General features: G+C 37.3%; 1 protein-coding gene across 5 annotated transcripts in view; it reads right to left on the bottom strand.

Moving 5' to 3' along the window:
- The window catches only part of UTRN (utrophin), a 369,745-nt gene that overhangs the window by 71,906 nt on the left and 277,311 nt on the right, over nucleotides 1–20,528 (bottom strand). For all 5 annotated transcript variants that reach the window (XM_061471431.1, XM_061471432.1, XM_061471430.1 and 2 more), the window contains 4 exons: nucleotides 14,472–14,601; nucleotides 5,068–5,336; nucleotides 2,625–2,771; nucleotides 751–829 (listed from right to left, as the gene is read on the bottom strand). In XM_061471431.1, coding sequence (XP_061327415.1) covers nucleotides 751–829; nucleotides 2,625–2,771; nucleotides 5,068–5,336; nucleotides 14,472–14,601 — 625 coding nt within the window. The remainder of the gene's footprint in view (nucleotides 1–750; nucleotides 830–2,624; nucleotides 2,772–5,067; nucleotides 5,337–14,471; nucleotides 14,602–20,528) is intronic.

Below are 20,528 nucleotides of genomic sequence, written 5' to 3'. Positions count from 1 at the left end.
GTAGCTGTTTAGCTATACAGTGACATACAGCACTTGAGATTCTCTGGGACAGATCTGCTCACTTTTATGCTCACTTCCCAATTCCTGCAATAAATTTGTCTTTATTATTGAAGCCCCCAGTTTTGTACCATGAGCTCTGAAGCTGGCAGGTAGGCTAGAACATCAGAAAGCCAACACAGATCTTGATATCGCAACCTATCTTATCTATAACAAATCAAATGAGAATGAGGGAGCAAAAGCATCTGCTTTTGCCTTCTTAGTATATGGAAGATTGCAGGCTTACAATTTTCACTAAAAAATGATGAAAGGACAGGGCTTGAGAAATTGATGCAGGCATGCTTTCTGAACCGCTTTATTTGAGGTTCCAGGAATGTATGTCATGAAGCCTCTAATTCCATGAAGTAAAAGCAAACTGAAGAAAAGAGGTAGCAGGGGCTGAGAAGATGTGGTTATGAACACATAAAGATTCTGGAACAGCTAAATGTCAGACCTTGCAGCAAACAGAAGACAAAGAACAAAGTAATCACAGGTGCAACAATAACTCAGCAAGATATTACAATGAGAAGTACACCAGTGAGAATGCCAGAGGGGTTATGAAGATGAACTCCCCTAGAAAAACAGGGAAGTAAACGATAACATGGTAGAGGAACTTCCTGTTTCTCAAGCCATAGGGAAATCTGGAGCAAAGAGCAGTTGGTGTCTGAGAAAGCCATCCTATCTCACATGCATCTCTTAAGTCAAAGAACTTACTGGAAAGAAAGTGCTGTGATGCAGGCCCAAAATCTCGGTGTGCCTCCTGTAACTGTTTAAGGCGATCCTCTACAGACACCTACACATAAACACAAACACACACTGCATTTACTTTGCAACACTAGAACCATGATAATAAAAACACTTATTTACATTAATTTTTACTTATATAAATTTAGGTAGTCTGTGCATCATAGCACTTATTTGACATCCATCTATTCAAGGCTACTTTTTTTCTTTCATTGGCTTGATGACTGTCATGTTCATATTTGTGCAGTGTTCTGTGAGAGTACTGCAGATCAATAATGAATAATAGTAAGTTCACGATGACTATAGCTGACTGCTGAAGTTTCTGACCTTCTCCCAAGCCTTCTGTTTTCCAAATTTCCATAGTCAGCAGGTCTTACTTCGATTGTACTGATCTCACAGCTGCCTTTCCAGCATGAAACCATTTTGAAAGATACTGCTTCACTGGCTGACATGGTTCCCCCCTGGTTTATTAATTGAAACTGCACTAGCAAACCCAGCAGCAGTTAGGCTGCTTCGTTAACTCAGTTTGAGAGGACACACACACACACACAAAAAAAAAAAAAAGTAAAAAAAAACGGAAGAAAAAAGAAAGCCATTACCATATTAGGGAAGGGAAGGTCTGATCTGACACAATTTTGCCCCTCAGGAGCAACTCATTCAGCTCAGAAACTGATACCCAGGTTTTGAAACTTCTGTCCCACTTCCCTCAGCTAGAGAGGTGACAGATCCTCCATCCTTACCCTAATTCTTCCAGACACTTAATATCACTTAGAAGCCAGGTAAAGAAATAAATAGCAACTGACTCACTGTAAGTATTTCCTACCAAAAAGAGAGTAACAAAGTGCAAAAATTGATAAATGAATTTTTAACTGATGCAAGAAACTCCATTAAATCATTCACTGAAACTGTGCATGAGATTGAACTGTAATCAGGCATACTGATTTACCTTTCTCAAACCATTTAAGCACAACAATCATAACTAAGCAATATGAATCTTTCATACAGCATATCCTCTTCTGTTTTATAATGCTAAATGTACTATTGCTTACATCCTGTTACAGCTTTACCAATACTTAAGTCACTTTAAGTGATATTCCCTGCTGAAACTTAAAACTCAAAACCAAAATAAAACAGCTTTCACGCAAGCTGGAAACTCAACATCCTGAAGAAGAGACGGCTGTGTGGAGACCTCATAGAAGCCTTCCAGTATCTGAAGGGGGCCTATAGCGATGCTGGGGAGGGACTCTTCATTAGGGACTGTAGTGATAGGACAAGGGGTAATGGGTTAAAACTTCAACAGGGGAAGTTTAGATTGGATGTAAGGAAGAAATTCTTTCCTGTAAGGGTGGTGAGGAATTGGAATGGGTTGCCCAGGGAGGTTGTGAATGCTCCATCCCTGGCAGTGTTCAAGACCAGGCTAGACGAGGCCTTGGGTGATATGGTTTAGTGTGACGTGTCCCTGCCCATGGAAGGGGGGTTGGAACTAGATGACCTTAAGGTCCTTTCCAACCCTAACTATTCTATGATTCTATGATATCTCAGTGACAATGATTTATGCAGTAAAAATACTGCTATAAGATATACAAAATACCATGCAGCAATAGTTCCCCCTAGTCTCCAGAGATTAATGTGGTCTCCTGAGTAAACTAGTGGGACAGTGAGTAAACTGCTGAGACACGAAAAGTTTTTTTCAAGCCACAGAATGAAAGACAGCTCCCTGTGTTGCTTTGGTACTACTAGAATAACACCTTAAAGATAGAAATAAAGGACAAATGGTAATAATGCATCTTTTTTAAGAGAAGCATCCCTTCCCCCACACCTACTGTACACATTCAGAAGAATACCTGTAAAAGTTTCCACCGCATATTAAGATCATCCAGTTGACGAGACATCTTTAACGATGGATAAAGGTCAAGTGGAGACAGCTGACTAGACAAATCATTCACTGTCTTAACTTTCAAGCTGATGGGAGCAATTTCTTCTCTAAAAGCCTAAAAGGGTAAGAAGCATTCATTTATTTACAACAGACACTTGAGCAGCACAAAAGCCATGGTAAACTCAACAGGGCACTGACTTGCCCAACATGGCAGCTTATGCTAAACAACTGTATGTAACTCAGTTCTCTGGCAAAGAAAGATCACTCACTTCAGTATTCTTATTAATTCCTTCACTCCTTCATATACATCCTTAGAGAAAAGAGTATGATACTTACTCAAATGCCCATATCCAAATTGTGCCCCAAAACAATTTAACTAAGTTTTTAGTGATGCCATACGGTTTTAGAGCTTTTCTTTCCAAAAAGAAATACACAATGCTTTTTCAGGAGCTTTAGCAGTCTACAATGTGTAAAGTGCTCTTACGAAAAAAATACATTCAGTAACTAGTTTTCCAGGATTAAGCAGCTGACAAAAAATCAGTTTAAAAGCTATTATTGAATTAGCAAAGCATGACGGAATGTATCTTCTAATGAAAAGGAGTACAATGTTTTACCTGGTTACAACTGTACAGTAAAACTATTACAATAATTAAAAAGAAGAAAAAGGTTTATTGAATTTAATGGAACTAAATATAGTATTAAGATAAAATTGATGCAAATTTTAGTTACAGTTGAAGATGCATCAAACATCTTGCTTGCTGTGAGCTGTTAATTGTTCAATCGTATAAATGGCTTGATTAAACATCACGAAACAAGCCAAAAACAACTAGAAAAATATTTTCTTTGGACAATTCAATTATTTACCTCTCTTCAAAATCTCTATCATCCTTCCCAGGAACCTACTGGCAAGTAGAAGCTTCTGTTCCAGAAGTATCTGGCTTCTGGACAGCCAGCAGGGCCCTACTACTTCAGCAGATGTTACAGTTTTTTGAGCAGCAATGAAAATCTAAAAGACTTTGCTTTACTCTTCTTTATAGAATAAACCATCAAGATATGACAAACCACTTCTTAACATGAGAACAAAGAACAATTCAGCACCAACATCTTATTGCTTGCTTTAGTATCTATACTAAAATAAAAGAGGGGGAGCAGATGTATCGCTTCTCAGATCAACAGCAGTCTGGATATAAGTCAGCTCTGACTGTTTTAAAGATTTTGGTCCCATTAAACCTGAATGTAAGAACAAAATTTGGAGAATGAGGATGCTTATATTGATATACATGAAATAACACAGACGTGTGCTAATTTCACAAGTCCACAGGCTGTGTATACATAGAAAGAGTATTCTCAGAAAAATGGCTGCAGCCCACAGATCTTCATTCTTTTAACTCCAGTGTCCCATGCTGAAGACATAGACAGTCAAGTACATGACCCCAGGGTCCTCTAATGTTTTGCTATATTCATTCTTGAGATTAAAAAGTGAAAAGTTGCATTTGTGAAACAGAAGATTGGTGGAAATTTGCCTGAAACAGCAATTTCCTCTACTTATATATGCATACCCACATGTTCTAATGGAATCCCTGATATTCAGGCACTCCCCCAAGCACTATGACTGTTTCCAGTCAGCCCTCCTGGACAATGTTAGTTATCAGAGGGTATTCCTCCTTTGGAGAACTCTCCATTACTGGGTCCTTACCCAACCCATGCATCTAAGCAGGGGACAACTACTACCCACCATGAGCAGCCATGCCTTGGGGAGCTGAGCCCTGCATGGGTGGCCTGAAACCCTGACTGCAAGACCTGGTATGCCTGCAAGAATATGGTAATGTGCGTTCTTCACTTTGAAATAATCCTGAAGAGAAGCCAGATTCAAGTAAAGGCAGATATAAATTTTCACTCATACAAGCTAAAACAGACAATAGATGTGTGAAGTCTGTGAAAGATAAGGAACAGAAATCAAAACCATGTGCATACTTCTGGATGACTGAAAAAGCTCCCAATGTTTTGTAAGAAAGCTATACATGACGGTCAAACAGATCTGACAGCTCACCACTACAAAAAGCAGGGGAGCCTACTGTCAACTGTCAGAATGATAACTGATTCAGCTAAATCATAATCCAGTGTTTGGGCAAAGATCCAAACACACCCATAGCCTAACTATGGATTAGATAGTATTTCTAGAAAGAAAATATTTAAATCCTAGAACACAGTCTTTTTCATTTGATGAATGTTGTATTCTGTACACTTCTATAGCTTGCTGATCACATGTGCTTATGCAATAACTTAAGCACTATAACCTGCACATGAGAATTTAAGTGTACAATGTGTATATAGGTAACATAACTAGGGGTAGTAGAATGTAGGGGTCTGACTCACACAGGCTAAATATTTCCCAGGAATTCCATACTTACTGTAGTTTTCTCAATGTGATCTGGTAACGAATCTATAAGCAAGTCTCCCACAGGTTTCCAGCCATTCCTCACATTTTCAGCTTCCTTCAAGTCAGCATCGAGGTCATCCATGGCACACTGCAGGTCTTTCAGTTTTTCTAATGCTTTGTCCACTTGTTTCTGCCAGATACTGGCACTGGCATTTAGGTTCTCCCATTTCTCTTTTACCTCCGATGACTGCTTACGCATAGCTTTGGCAATCCTCATAGCTTTCTCCTCAGGGGTCAACTCTGTAGAGCGAAAGAAAAGTTACACTCTTTATTTCTGCTCTATTTGTGCCTATTCAGTGTTCAGACAGTGCTCCTGAGGTACATACTCAAGACAGTAAGTCCAGTGTTAACTGATAATTTATTTCAGCAGGTACAAGGTAGAAGACAGTGTACCTTGCCATAACAGAAATAAACTTTAATCACTCCTAATGACAAAATAAAGCTTGATCAGAAATCAGGAAACTATTACTCCTTCCATGTATTATGATATCCACAAAGCAAAGGCAGCTTACTGCTGATTTGTCACTTCTGAAGGCACAGGGGCAGGAACTGGAAGATCACTCTTCCCTACTGGAAACTGCAATAGAGAATCTAGGCACCATTTCATGTAGAAAGAAGAAGAAAAGTGCTTTGCTCTGGATCACTTACCACCACCTTTCACCCTATCATCAGGATGTCTCGCACTAGCAAAAACCTATGTGTACTGAGTACTATGTGGTGAGTGGTTCTGCAGCTCTACATCCACTTTTTCATGTTAACACCAAAGTCCTAAAAGGCTGGTTTAAATAGGTTTAGCAAATGTAAAAATGTTTAGTGAACCTTTTGAGTGAAAAAGAGCCAAGCTTACAGTGCACCTTTTCTCACAAACTTCAGGCTTATGTGTCTAAATCCCACGCAACCCAGCAACCACGGAAATCCCATTAACAAAGACAAAGTGGGCATACACACAGCCTCAGGACGTAGTCACAGGAGATGATGCTGATTATTTCAGTTAATTGCTTATATTTAAATCTCCAGTCCCTGCAAGACTTTAAAAAAAACCACGCAAAAAAAAACATCACAAAAAAATCCATTAGAATATGCTCAATTTGTTGCTGAGAAGGGCAGGCACATTTTATCCAGATGTAAAAGTAATAGGGAGTTGTTCAGATCAAAACCAGTTTCTGCCCACCAGATCTATGTATTTTTTAAAAAAGTTGGCCTGTATTAGTCTTGATACATGCTAGACTACAAATACTAAAAGAGTATTCAGCAACACAGTCAGATGCCACTGAGAGGAAAAAAATATCCAAACAAAAAAACAGCCTCCTCACAACTAACCTGCAATGCTTAACTACATGTGAAGGGACATAAATTATATATGTAGCTCTGGGATATAGAGACATGGCAGTAACCCACAATTTGCAATACTGACAGACCAAAATAGGGATGAAAACCAAAGATATGCTGTGATAAATTACACTTTGTCTTTGGAATTCCAGCAATTCACAGTAGAATAAACTATATCATAGGACAACACAGTTCTGGTATGATCTTTAGCCCAAGCTTTGCAACAGATTTTAGAAAAAGGAAAAGAAATAATGCTTAAGTTCTAAACAATAGCCCCTTTCAGATAAAAACTGTTGTTTTAAACAAAAAACAGCAGCTACGAATTGCTTACATAATGATATCAAAGAAATTGCTACTGGAAGTAATTTTGGAATTACACACTGTTGATAATATACCACTAATGAATGAATAAGAATCTACTACAGTCCCTTCAAAGGGACCATGAGCAATCCAGACATCACTAAATCGCAGCATGCAGGCAAGCTGCAGCAAATGGTGGAGACTGAGGTTGAGGTATCCTATGATACAGCTATAGGTTGAGGACAACCAGGCCTCAGGTGTAAAAACTACAGGACTTTAAATGAGGATGAATGAAGGACCTAGCACTGGAATCCTTTACAAAAGGAAATGGAATACTGAGCTTCATTGAAAGGCAAAAGAAAATTGCGGACCCGGGGAGAAAGCTTCCTTTGTTGGCATCTCAATCATGTGAATACAGGAGACATTATACCCAGAAACTGAAGGAGAAGTTACATATATGCAAAGCTTCAACCTACCATTTTTATCCAACATAATGTGCTTACATCACCTGTTACCAGAGCCACAAGGGCTTAACAGTTCTAAACTAGACTATTAGCAGGTTATTTAAAATGATCAGTCGCTTGATTGTCCTTGTCACTTGAAAAGCAACATACTGAAAGCTTCAGTAAGAGCTGAAAATCTTGCAAAAATTTTTGGTTATCTATAAAAGTACTGACACAAGAGATTCAATGAGTGCTGCTTGCCCCAGTGGAAGCACTAAGAAAAAATGTGGCTGTAGTAATAAATGGGAATAGAAGAGGGGAACAACAGCCTGACTTTACTTGTCTGGACAGTTAAAACAAGTCAGCTTTACTCCTGACAAGCTGGCCACATATTCTGGGAAAGGAAAAGATTCCAGATTGACAGGGGTGATAAAAGTGTCCCAACAGAACTGGAACCCAAACCATTTGCCAAATCAGTGTCATTGTAAAGGGTACGTGGCACATATTTCATTTGAAAAATATTAATTCACTGTGAGACTGTTTTATTTTATAACAGCCTTGTAAGTGCTTGTAAACATGCCCTAAAAAGACATTTACTAGGGAAAAAGAGCTAAGCACACACTTTTATGAGCTCTAATACCATTCAGCATCTATTAATTTCAGACAGAAATACATCTTGTATAACCTTCATGTTTTCCATCATGACAACTCAACTTATTAATAAGCAGCACATTACTTTTTTTTCCAAGCAGATAACACATTCTCCAAGACACTGGCTTTATAGCACAAAATTGTAAGCCTCCAAAAATTACAGTGAGAATTTTCTTCTATAAGTTTGGAACTTGTTTCACCAGTCTGTCATTACACACAGTGGCAGTGTGAAAAAAGGCTGCACAGTGGTTGTTGCTTTTTTGTCCCCACTTAATATAAAGTCTTCCCAAAGATCAGCTTTTCTTATACTGCCCTCTTTCTTTTTTCTTTTTATTTTTTCTTTTTATTTTTTTAATGGTACTTATTACATTATCTCCACTTCAGCAGCTACTCAGAAACTAAGAAAAGCCTGTATTCACTGGGCCATCTATTTACCAGAGAGGAAAGATATTATCTGACCTTGCAGTCAGGGAGAAAGAACAGAAAAACATAGTCTGACTCTGTCACGGGCAAAACTTGATTTTAATAAGCTTTTTTCTTTTTTCACAAACAAATAATGAAAACACCAAAAGCTCTTCTGTGTCTCTATCAGAGACAGAGTGCCACGGATGGGAAACTTTCAAGTCTGAACTTCACAGCATATAGTTTCAGCACAAGCTTACATATTTGGAGAATACTTACCCAGGAAAGTTATCAGTAAAGAAAATTCTCCTTGCATTAAGAAATTATTTTAGATCTCAAACTATTCCTGGCTCTAGCAGATTTGATTCTAAGCAACTGTGCTTGATCTTCATTATGTGGACTTCAACTAGTGATCTCTCTCCATCTTGACAAAATTGCATTAATTTCCTTTCATTTCTGCTATATTCTCAATAAAACATACTAGAACTGGACCTGATTTCATGCCCACTTCCTCTCCCATTATGTCAAACATTGTGTCTTCTGTGGTTCAGTCAAGCTTTGCAGCAAAAAACAATGGGTGACACAACACTATAACCATTATGAAAACTTTCAGAGCATTTGAACAGACACAATGGCACCCTGTCAAACTCCTAAGCAGAAGAACCAAAAGCAGTACTAGCATTGAATGAAGTCTTTATCATCACTCCAGCAAAAGCATTCTCTGGATTTCTAACAATCTGGACAGAAAACTTAGTTGTGATGAGATGGGAACAGGAAGCTTAAAGAACTTGCAGCAACCTTTTTTTGTGGAAATGTAGAAATTAGTCAGATTCTAAGAACCCAACCATGTAAGCATAACAAAGTATGTCACCTTTTTCTCCTATTCAAATATCTACTGCATATGTAGTTAAAACAAAGAAAAAGCGCAGTCATTTTCACCTTTATCCATTCAGGTTTTCTTCTATGAAACCTGAACATTCTTCTTCAAACTAGAGAAACATAATTAAATAAATAGTGAATGAGGAAAGTTGCTGCAGGATAAAAGACAAATTACCTTTAGTCTTCAGAAGACAGAATCATGAAAGCATAGAAAATGAAAGCTTTTAACCTCATGTATGATGAATATTTCTGGAAAGGGCCCAGAGTATGGGCTCCAGATAAAGACAAATGAGAAAAATGCTAGCAAACATACATATCCTTCAATAATGGTTGTTGATTTCCCAGTGGATGCTGGTGAAGAAGACATGGAAGGCCGAAACAAAGAGAAAATAGCTTCAAGTTAAAAGAGATAATTAAGTTGTCCCATAGCATCTATCTCCAGAAAACCCCCCAAAATTACAGCAATCCCGAGAACTGTGCATTTATCCAACATAGTCAATGTAATTTGACAATATAATCAAAACACATAGAATACTTCTCACTAAAATCAAGCCACCATTTTGTAATAAATGGTGTGATCCAACACGAATTCACAATACTTTTGCATAGTGGAAGCCCAACCAACATTACTCCAGAAACATTAAACTCAGTTTTACTCTGCTCTTGCCACAAAACCAGAAAAAAACAAATATAACAGTACTGTTATAGCATTACCAAGCTACTATGTCTTCTTCCAATTTCTGTTAAAGAGAGAATACTAGTGGAAAGAAGGCTATCCCCACTGTATCCCAGTTACTCTAGCCAAGTAAGGAATTAATCCTATGTTTCCAAAGCACTGTGACTGCAGATTGTGACAAGCCTTTTATTTCTTCCAAAGATCAATAAAGACTTTTTCCTGGCACAGCACATATGGCAGGTAGCTCTTCAGCAAGGCTGTCGGAGACAGATATACATCCCCTAACAGCATATCAGAACAAAACAAAGGCATCTATTTTATTCCAAAATAATATAAAACCAGAAAATAGCCAGGCAGCATAAGAGGTAGGGCTCCTTGACTTGATAGCAACCTATAACAACAAAACAGGTCTTTGAAACGTCCATGTTCTGATTTTTTTTTAACTTCCTAAGCAAGTTTCCTCAGCATGTTTCCTCTTCTATACACTTTTTGTTTAATATTCTGCAATTTCCGATTTGCTTTCTTGAGGCTCATTTACAGTGTTTTAGAACTATGTTTGCTCTAGAGTATAAGAAAGGAATTTTCTTTCAGGCAACATCCTAACTTTTGACATCCACCAGTCATCCGCATTGCTAGCAGCATAACTGAACAAGGCTTCTACCTGGGAAGCATCCTAGTATTTCAGCTAAAACTGGACCATAACAGAGCATACAGAGTTCAGGAATTAATATAACTCTACTTATATCCTCAGGTCCTCATGGTTAAAAAAAAAAAAAAAGAAATCAAACAAAACCAAAACAATAATAAAATTGACCACTATGGCCTCAGGCCATCCTGTTTCCAATACTCAGCTGTTAAAAATTCAGCTCAGCTGTGCAGCAGAGAATAAAAAGCTATTCCAGGTGTGTGTAATAGCTAGTTTTACACAATAGCTTATGGACAGAGACAAGTGTTTGAAAATAAAATTATTGACTGCTATATATATTAGAAAAGAGTAAATTGCCTATTTCCAGTTTGATATTCCTTGGTAAGAGGAAAAATTATGGAGGGGTTTACCTGAACTAGCTCAGTGGTGGGAAACGAATAAGTTCAACTTTCATTTATGTCTGAAAGAGGTGAATATGTTGTCTACAAGCTTACAGTAAGTATATGCATGTAATTCATTGATATCTACTAATATATATTTCTCCTATAACTCAGATGTTATTTATGGGGCTTCCTACGCTTTCAATTAAGAGGAGATAACAGATGGCAAATGCTTAATTTTAAATTATGTGTTTATGACAACAACCTTTGCCACCAAACAGCAGGTTTCAAAGCTAGGAAACTGATTGCTGTAAGAAAACTAGAAGCTACTGAAGGGCTTTGACAATACTGTAGACTCCTGGAAACAGTCACTATTACAGTGAGAATCAGTGTGCTGACCTATGGTAATATGCAGGATGTTAGTTTATGTTATATTCTAAAAAAAATTATCTCCACTTCCTCACTGCAGCAGTGGAATTTTGAGAATTTTGAGGACAGAATTTCAGCAAAGCTGTATCATCAGTCTGTAGGACCTTGGAGATAGAAAATATTATTTCTCCTTTCCTTTGTTTCCCATGGCCTGTAACCTTACCAACAGTATAAGGATCTAAGAAGCCAAATATAACTATTCCGTAGAGAATTTTAATTTAAATTTTTAGATCTAAGTTTTGTCCTATATCATGGACATGTGACAAGAAAGCTAAAAATGCAAGCATTTCCAATCTCCTTATTCTGAACATCTATAAAATTCAGCAGCTGGCCTGCTGGTTTATCAATCAGCTCCAATCAGCTACTGAAGCAGCTCACAGGCAAGAAGAGTGTGAAGCTCACTTTTTCACTTTTATTCCTATGGAAACATGGCAAAACAAAATCAGAAGAAAAGACAGACAGGAGATAAGCTTAACTTAGAAGGACATTTCCTGAAAGCTAAAGAACTGTGTTTGACTGTGCCAGTTACTACAGGGTACAGTAGGAGGACAACACAGAAGGCATAAAGCCAAGATGGGAAGAAAAAAAATAGGCTTGTTCATAACCTGATTTTACATTCTTGTGATATATTTGAAATTAGCAGGAACATTATAGACAATAATGGGTTCATGAGGCATCCTATAACTAATATTCTCTGTGGAAGGAACAATGAATGTATGTATGCACAGGTCCTTAGAATATGTCTTGATGAGTCAAGTTCAAAACTGATTCTAATCAGTCTTCTCCTAAATCCCTGTCATTCCTTGTCCCTGCAACAGTGCAAGCGGCGTAAAGAAAAAATAAATAAATTAGTGGATGGCGAGAGATAGGTTGAAGAAAACAGAAAAAAAACATTTACAACTTTACCCTCTTCAGGTTAGAAAACCCTCTCCCCTAAACACCCCTGCCATTACACAGGGTAAGAACTAACCTCAAGAAACAGTGATTTGCCAATTAATGTGATTATGACTTAAAAGAAAAAGGTTTTGTTACTTGCATGTTAGAAGCAGACAAACCCATGTTCAGATCATGACCGTACAGTGCTTTGTACTGGTATGTGCTGTGTGCAGGGTCTCTCTGAGGGGCAGCTGGGGCTGTCAGTAATGGGGGTGCTGGGGATGGCCACCTCCAGCTGACAAGGCACAGCTGAGGCCCTCAGCCACACTGGTGGCACCTCAGGGAAAGTATTTAGGATACAGCAGAAAACACCAGAGAGAGAAGAGGAGGGAACAAAAAGGAGAAAGAGCAGAGGGAACACCAAAGTCCAAGGAGAAGGAGCAGCAGCTCCATGGCAGACACTTCCCAGGGAGAGCCCAGAGAGGTGAGAAGAGAGCAGCAGAGAGAAACTGCTAGGCTGCCTTCCCACACCACTTGCTGCCCTGTTGAAAAGGTTGAGCAAGACCTGCCTTCATAACAAGGAGGGAAGAAGAAAAGGAGACAGGAATAAAGGAGTCAAGTTGAGCCTAGGAAAGAGGAGAGGAAAGCTATGTTTTTTCTGTTTTCTTTTTGATTCTCACCATTGAGCCTATAATTAAATATTTATTTTAAATGTCAATAAATAGTTTATTTTCCCCAAGCTAAATCTGTTTGGTCCACAACGGCAGTTTGTAATAGATCTACATTTGTTCCCATCTTGACCCATGAGCTTTCTCAGTCCTTTTCTTCCTGTCTTCTGCCTCTGTCCCACCAAGGAAGTGAGGGGATGGATGGGTGGGAGTTTGGCTGGTAGCCTATACTAACCCACACACCACGTGCTCAAAACAAGAGTCTATGGAGAACTACCGAGTGTGAACAAGGAAGAGGAAAATAAGTTCAATACATATCTATGAAACTTCCCAGCCTGCACATATTTGATCGTTTTTCAAATCTGATGACTAGACAAGAGATACTCATACATCACTTACAGACCATCTGCCTGGCAATTATTGTTATGCGCTTTAGCATGGTCATCAAATTCCCTGCTATTTTGTTATCACTGCCATCTGTATAACTAATAATAACAACAATACTACAATAGACTGCAAAACAAGAATTTATGATGCAGCTCATTTTCTGAAGTTTGCTTTTGCTCTTTCAGTCAGCACTGACTCAATCACTTATATCAACCCCTGCTATAAAATTAAGATTTTACACTGGTAACATTTTATGGATTGGCATAATTTGTGTTGGGTTGTTCTATGGCTTCTGAGAGGAGAATCTGTGACTTCAAACTTTTGTGTGAAAAAATGAGAAAATATAAACCAAGCATTGCTTATTTTTCAACTGCAGGGTTGCTTATGATTTAGACCAAAACATTAGACATGCAATGTACCAAATAAGTCTGACAGTAAAGACAAATCATTTTTCCAGGAGTCAGGAGTTCAAAAAGGAAGTAGTAAGATACGTTATAGCAGCTAAGGTACAAGAACTAATCACAGGGAAAAATGATTCATTTGCTTTAATCAGCAGCTATTCAAACTTTATCTACAAAGCTGAATTAGGGAATATGAAACCACATTTGCACGGAAGTAATAGAAAGTACAGATGCAGGAAAGATCAGTAGTTTCCATTGAAGAAACTTTAAAAGTTTGCTATGGAGATGTATAGAAAGATGTATGGGGAAAAAAAAAAAGCCCTAACTCCTGATACAAGCAGCTATACTGTAATTCTGCAAATTATAGAGAACAGTAAATTATTCACATCTTACAGCAACTGATATTTTTGTAAAAATAGATTACTACCTTCACCAAGAACAATTCTTATGTAATTGAAAGTAAGATTTTATAATATTGTAGCTAATATCGGAAACATAATTCTAGGGGTTAATTACGCAGATATTTGGTATATTTTTCTCTTTTTTGGTTATTGGGTGAGGGAAAATTATGTATTTGTATGTGCATCCTTCAACTACTATTCTGATTACACTTAAGCTGCATATGTTATCCTGTTAAGAAAAAGGAAAAGACAGAACTAATGACTTTAGTGTTTTGAATCAAAAATTGGAAAAGGAAATTCAGATTTTTCTATTTCTTCCATTAAAATGTGAGTACATGCAAAAGAGTATATGTTCTGAGGCTAAATCATTGAAATAAAAGCAATCAAGATGTGATTAGGAACATTCTGAAGTCTAACGAAATAATCAGGATATCAGATATGTACTAGAGACATGTAATTCCTTTTTTCTCTCATTTTGACCATTTCCAAAAGTAAGTATTTTCTGACCTGTTTTGGAATGCAAGCTCCTTCTTGGTTCCTCAGGCCCCTCAATTGGTTGATCAGCAAGGAAAACTCGTGCCTGGTCCACAGCATTGATAATGGTTTGCTCTTTATCCTTCAGTTCACGCCTCAGTGCCTTTTGGGAAAGAAAAGAAGTATGCCATTTGTAACTTGATCTTATAAACAACAGATACTATACCATTTTCTCTGTTTTCACCTCTCTGACCAGACCTGTCCAGTGAGTGAGTAATAACCAACCTGTCATTTAGAATGCAAGATGAAATGTAAATTTTACAATACAGAAATGGCAACAAATTAATTAAGGCTAGAAGGGTAATTTCTACAGAATTGACCTGAAGAACCCATCATAAGAAAGACGGTGATGGTAGGTTTCAAAAACACATAACAGAAACTATTACATTTAACTTCTAAAAAAAAAAAAAAGTAAAATTAAAGGGTTTATTGCTATGAACAGGACTGCTAATATATCCTAGATTACGACAACACACTTTTTTCTTTCTTGGTGGCTGGAATAACATAAAATTGCATCTACTGAAACTACAGAAGATAATTTTACAACTGCCAAAAATAACTGCAAAAGTACTTTACGTTCCTTTGAAAACACTTCCTCTTATTTGTGTTTTTTATTTATTAATATTTTTAAAACTTAAAGACACATAACCAGAACTTTTATGATGATAAGTTGCAAAAAAAAAAAATAAATCCTTCAAATAAGACAACAATATTTTGAGCCTTATTATGCAGAAACAATTGAGCCTTTTATATATATAAATAACTTAAATTTATATATATATATATAAATTCTTTAAGATATTTTCATGGTATTTGAAATTTTGAAATTAATTTCATTTTTTTTTTCCTACAGCAATTATGACTTTTCTTAAAGGGTTAAGTGTAACCACCCTTTTTTAAAACAAAAATTCATAGGTAGTAGGCTGTAATGTTTCCTACAGGCCATTTTCTTCCGTTCATTATTTTTAAGTTTAAAACTGTCACACCTAGAAAGAAGCTGTTTTGCATCTTTACTTTGTATTACCTTCTACCAACAGAAACACAAAGGAAGGTACCTTAAATATTATTAAAATTCTATGCTTAATTTTTCCAATAATTTTTTTTTAGATCTCATTACAACATCAAGGCTTATTTTGCTAACACAATCTGCTCAGGCCCCATTCCAGCTTAAGAAAAGCAGTTAGTCAGCGTTCACAACATTATACAATAAAATGAATGATTTCCACTACAGAAAACTGTGGAAAAAGTTACTACGAATGTCTCACAAATGCTACTTTCTCTCTCTCACCAGTATGTCTCTTACTGCCACAAACACAAAACCCACCTACCTCTTGACTTCAGCCTACCAGGAGGCAAGATATTATCCTCCCCACCTTCTCCCCTGGTTTATTCCTTTATTCTCCTTATCTTCCCAAATCCTTCCATTCCTTCTCACTTTAATTCTGCTCCAAATTAAATAAAAACCCCAAACCACTACTCACTGAAAATACACTAGCCTCCATTATATTTAGGAACTTGCATTATAAAATCACATCTTCAGTAACCATAGTTTATATACAAAAACCCCCACTTTTCAGAACAGTGTTCTCTCTACATGCTTTTATATATCAATAATAAAAATAAATCACCTAAGCCCTATTCTATGCAGAATTCAGTATATACTTTGTTTAATAAACAAAAAATGCAATTTAAAACCAAGCCTTGCTTTGTAAAAACAATTTTTTCTTTTTTTTTACAGAAACTGAAGTATTGTAAAAGCAACAGTCCTGAAAAATCCCTTCAAATCAGCACAGTATGTATCAATATTTTAATTTCACAAAGTACATGTCAGAATAAGACTCTTCAAAATCATTCATAATTTACAAATCATGAAAACATTCTCTCTACATGAATCTATCTCAGGGTAGGAGGAGGACAGGAAGCCACTGTCACTACTGTGCAATTAAGGCTCAAAAATTACCCATTTTAAAGACTTTTGGTTAGTAAAGTCTGTTTGGATGTATCATTAAAATACAAGCAAAATCCTGAATTTCAAAGATGCTGCCAGAAACAGAGGGGATTTATAACTTCAGTGGGAAGTAGGAAATCTTTGTAGAATTACTTCTTTTTTCCTCTCTCCTGTCTACCTTCCCATAGCGTGTTCATCAGTTTCTCCAGATCACCCTCAATAAAACTTCTATCAAGTTTGACCTAAGAGACCTTGTATTTAATTCTCGATATCCCTGCCACTGAAGTTGATCAAATTGAGGCTGACAAACAAAGATTTTAAGACTTTGGCCCCTCATCAACTCCAAGTCATCCATGGCATTCTTTATTAATGCATCCTGACAAAAGAAGCCTTTCAGAACAAAAGAAGTCTTGCACATGAAATCATAATACTGAAATGATTTAGTAGTAAATAAGAGTATTTTGAGCATACCATAGACTTTCTACATTAAGCTTTATATATATTTTTTTCTTATGCCACAGAGGCAAAAATAATTTCTGGAACATCCACTAAGACTTGCATAACTTTATTCTTTGTTTCTTAGAAAAATTCAATATATTTTTCTGCCTCTTTCTGCCAGTAAACAGAAGTAGCTATGAGAGTTCATGCTGTAAGAATAACCAAATATATCAATAATACACTCCTGTCCTTCCAGACAAACCTCTCTGAAACAGAGCAAAAAAGAAACCTACTTATAAATCTAATCTTGAGCTCAAATATCATGTATTGAGTGAACTGAAGAAAGATTTCATTGGAAAAAAATCACATCTACAAGAACACTACGGACTAAAAGTCATAAAAACCCAGCAAAGAACATAAAAGCTGCAATACTGAATTTGATTATCACATCACAGACTTGTATATAATAAAAAATGCAATCACGCATTTTTGTGTTTTATTTAGTTTTGCAAGATACCTCCCCACTGCCACTCAGAATGGGTGCACACCTTTTTTTGTCATTAAGGACGAAAATCGTTAAAACATTTGTAGAGCTTTGAGCATAGTACATGTTCTGTTAGAGGGAGAACTCTTTCCCTGTGGCTAGCTATACTTTTCAGGGAAAAAAATTAGGAGAATGCTAATACTAGAGTTTTGGCATAGATTAAATAAATAATAAGTGATGGTACGGCAAAAGACTTGAGGGGCATCTCAAAACATGTCACTGAAACTGCCTATTAATAAGGTAAACTCATGAATGCTAGCATTTATTTGAGCCCTGCTGGGCATGCAGATGAGGAATGAAAACGTGAACACTGAGCACAGAGATAGATAATTATTTTTTCCCACATGATGTTACTTCATATTTATAAAAGTACAATGATATTTTAAAGCTATATTGGTTATACAAAAATGGGTTGTATGTAACCTTGGCAGTAATTCATACCACCTACTATAATTCTAAATTAGGGAATGGTTTAAAATACAAGTTTCACTTCCATCAGTAATCCAATAAGTGACAGACGACCATATGCAACATCTACGCATCCTGCAGTTCTGTACATTTGCAAATAAGCCAGGACATAAATTTTTAGATTCCTGGAGAAGCCAACACTAATTTTAGACATTCTTGATTCTTATAAAAGAAGGGGAAAACCTGGAACCCTAAAATCTGTTGAGCTGATGCAGTGTCAACACAAACAGTTTTCAGAGCTGACCTTAAATAACACTAGCCAAGAATAATTAAAAAAATCCTCCTCTGAGACTTGAAAGAATTCTTCCACTGGTAGGTGGACACAAGCTCACAAAACTACACACTTGAAATGTTTTATTCATCATCACACAAAGCAACAACTATGAACAGCATCACAGAATTCATTTTGCAGTTATGAGGGACATCCTTCAAGTTAATTGACTATGGCAGAGTAACCTAGGGCCCCACTAACACAATCCTTCTCACAAGGGAGAGAACAAAAAAGTGTTAGCTCCCTGATTTACAACCATTAGCCAATTATTTACACTCCATGTCTATTTGTTCCTCTTTTAGTAACTGTGAAACATGTATTTTTCCCATTATAACTTCGGAAATTATATACCATTTATTCTGTTATACAAAGTTAATCTAAACCATTTGCCCTCTAGTCAGTGGAGATGCTTATGATTTTTAATATAAAAACTAACTTCTCACAAGCTAACATTTTTTAACTTAGCATCTAAATTTATAGACAAGGGATTTGCCTAAACCAAGGCCTTCCAAAATGTGTTGGAAATGCTTTGTAGCTAAAGCCTTTTTCACTCCCAAAGAATTAGAAAGCTAGAGAAACTTTTGGTATTCATGAATTATTTACACTGTTTAGTGTATCCTGTAAGCACCTGTTTCCTTCAATTGCATCTTAAAATTACTTTCAGGCATAGTAAGTGGGCTTCCAAAATTATGCAATGTTGATCTACAGCCTTTTGTTTCTCTTTTGAATTGTACAGGCTTGCATAGAATAATTCAAGTGGCAGATCAGCTTAATAGTTCCAACAGATGAAGGCAAAGCTAATTTCAAGGAAGACACATGGGATATTTCTTAAAACCAGAACATATTTAAATCAGTTCTTATTATGCACTCTTTCAAGGAAGTAAAGATGCACATTACTGTAACTCTTATCAGTTTATCACATAGTAGCTTTATGTGCCAACCTGCAGCTCGTGTAGCATTTAATTATATAGCCATTTTTATTCTGCACCTGGTGCTTGGAAAACTGTTACTTTTATACACTCAAATGAAATTTTTAAAATCATCTGCTGCATATAATAGAATGGGGAGAATAAGTTGGATGATTGAGAATACCTGAAGAAAGGAAAGAGGGAGTTTTTCATAAAGGTTAGAGATCAAGGTTGTGACAAAGTCTCTACTGGCTGCCTGCATCATTAAAGAATCAACTAGAAAGAAAATACGTGTAACATGTTTAAAAGCTGCTCCTTCATGACAAACACTATTTAATATAACATATACACATAAAATTTCAAAAGTAAGTATTCTGGTCTCTGGACTCATCTCTATATGAAAGTCAGCTTTATAATGTATCTATCCCAGCTGATACAGAATATATTCAAATAAAGAGAAATATTTAATTTGAGATCATAGAATCATAGAATAGTTAGGGTTGGAAGGGACCTTAAGATCATCTAGTTCCAACCCCCCTGCCGTGGGCAGGGACACCTCACACTAAACCATGTCACCCAAGGCTCTGTCCAACCTGGCCTTGAACACTGCCAGGATGGAGCATTCACAACTGCTTTTGGCAATCTATTCCAGTGCCTCACCACCCTAACAGGAAAGAATTTCCTCCTTATATCCAACCTAAACTTCCCCTGTTTAAGTTTTAACCCGTTACCCCTTGTCCTGTCACTATAGTCCCTAATGAAGAGTTCCTCCCCAGCATCCCTGTAGGCCCCCTTCAAATACTGGAAGGCTGCTATGAGGTCTCCACGCAGCCTTCTCTTCTCCAGGCTCAACAGCCCCAAAATTCTCAGCCTGGCTTCATACGAGAGGTGCTCCAGGCCCCTGATCATCCTCATGGCCCTCCTCTGGACTTGTTCCAACAGTTCCATGTCCTTTTTATGTTGAGGACACCAGAACTGCACACAATGCTCCAAGTGAGGTCTCACGAGAGCACAGTAGAGGGGCAGGATCACCTCATTCAGCCTGTTTGTCATGCTCCTTTTGATGCAGCCCAGGATACGGTTGGCTTTCTGGGCTGCGAGCGCACACTGAAGCAGGCTCATGTTGAGTTTCTCATCGACCAGCACACCCAAGTCCTTCTCTGCAGGGCTGCTCTGAATCTCTTCTCTGCCCAACCTGTAGCTCTGCCTGGGATTGCTCCGACCCAGGTGTAGGACCTTGCACTTGTCATGGTTAAACTTCATGAGGTTGGCATCAGCCCACCTCACAAGTGTGTCAAGGTCCCTCTGGATGGCATTCCTTCCCTCCAGCGTATCAACCGAACCACACAGCTTGGTGTCATCGGCAAACTTGCTGAGGGTGCACTCAATCCCACTGTCCATGTCACCAACAAAGATGTTGAACAAGAGCGGTCCCAACACTGATCCCCGAGGG

This window comes from Pezoporus flaviventris, unplaced genomic scaffold (assembly GCF_033815535.1).
Source record: "Pezoporus flaviventris isolate CSIRO_AGI_PZ_B2104156 unplaced genomic scaffold, CSIRO_AGI_Pfla_v1 ptg000066l, whole genome shotgun sequence".
NCBI lineage: Eukaryota > Metazoa > Chordata > Aves > Psittaciformes > Psittacidae > Pezoporus > Pezoporus flaviventris.
Note: the sequence above shows the minus strand (reverse complement) of the source record. Positions and strands in the feature narration are given on the sequence as shown.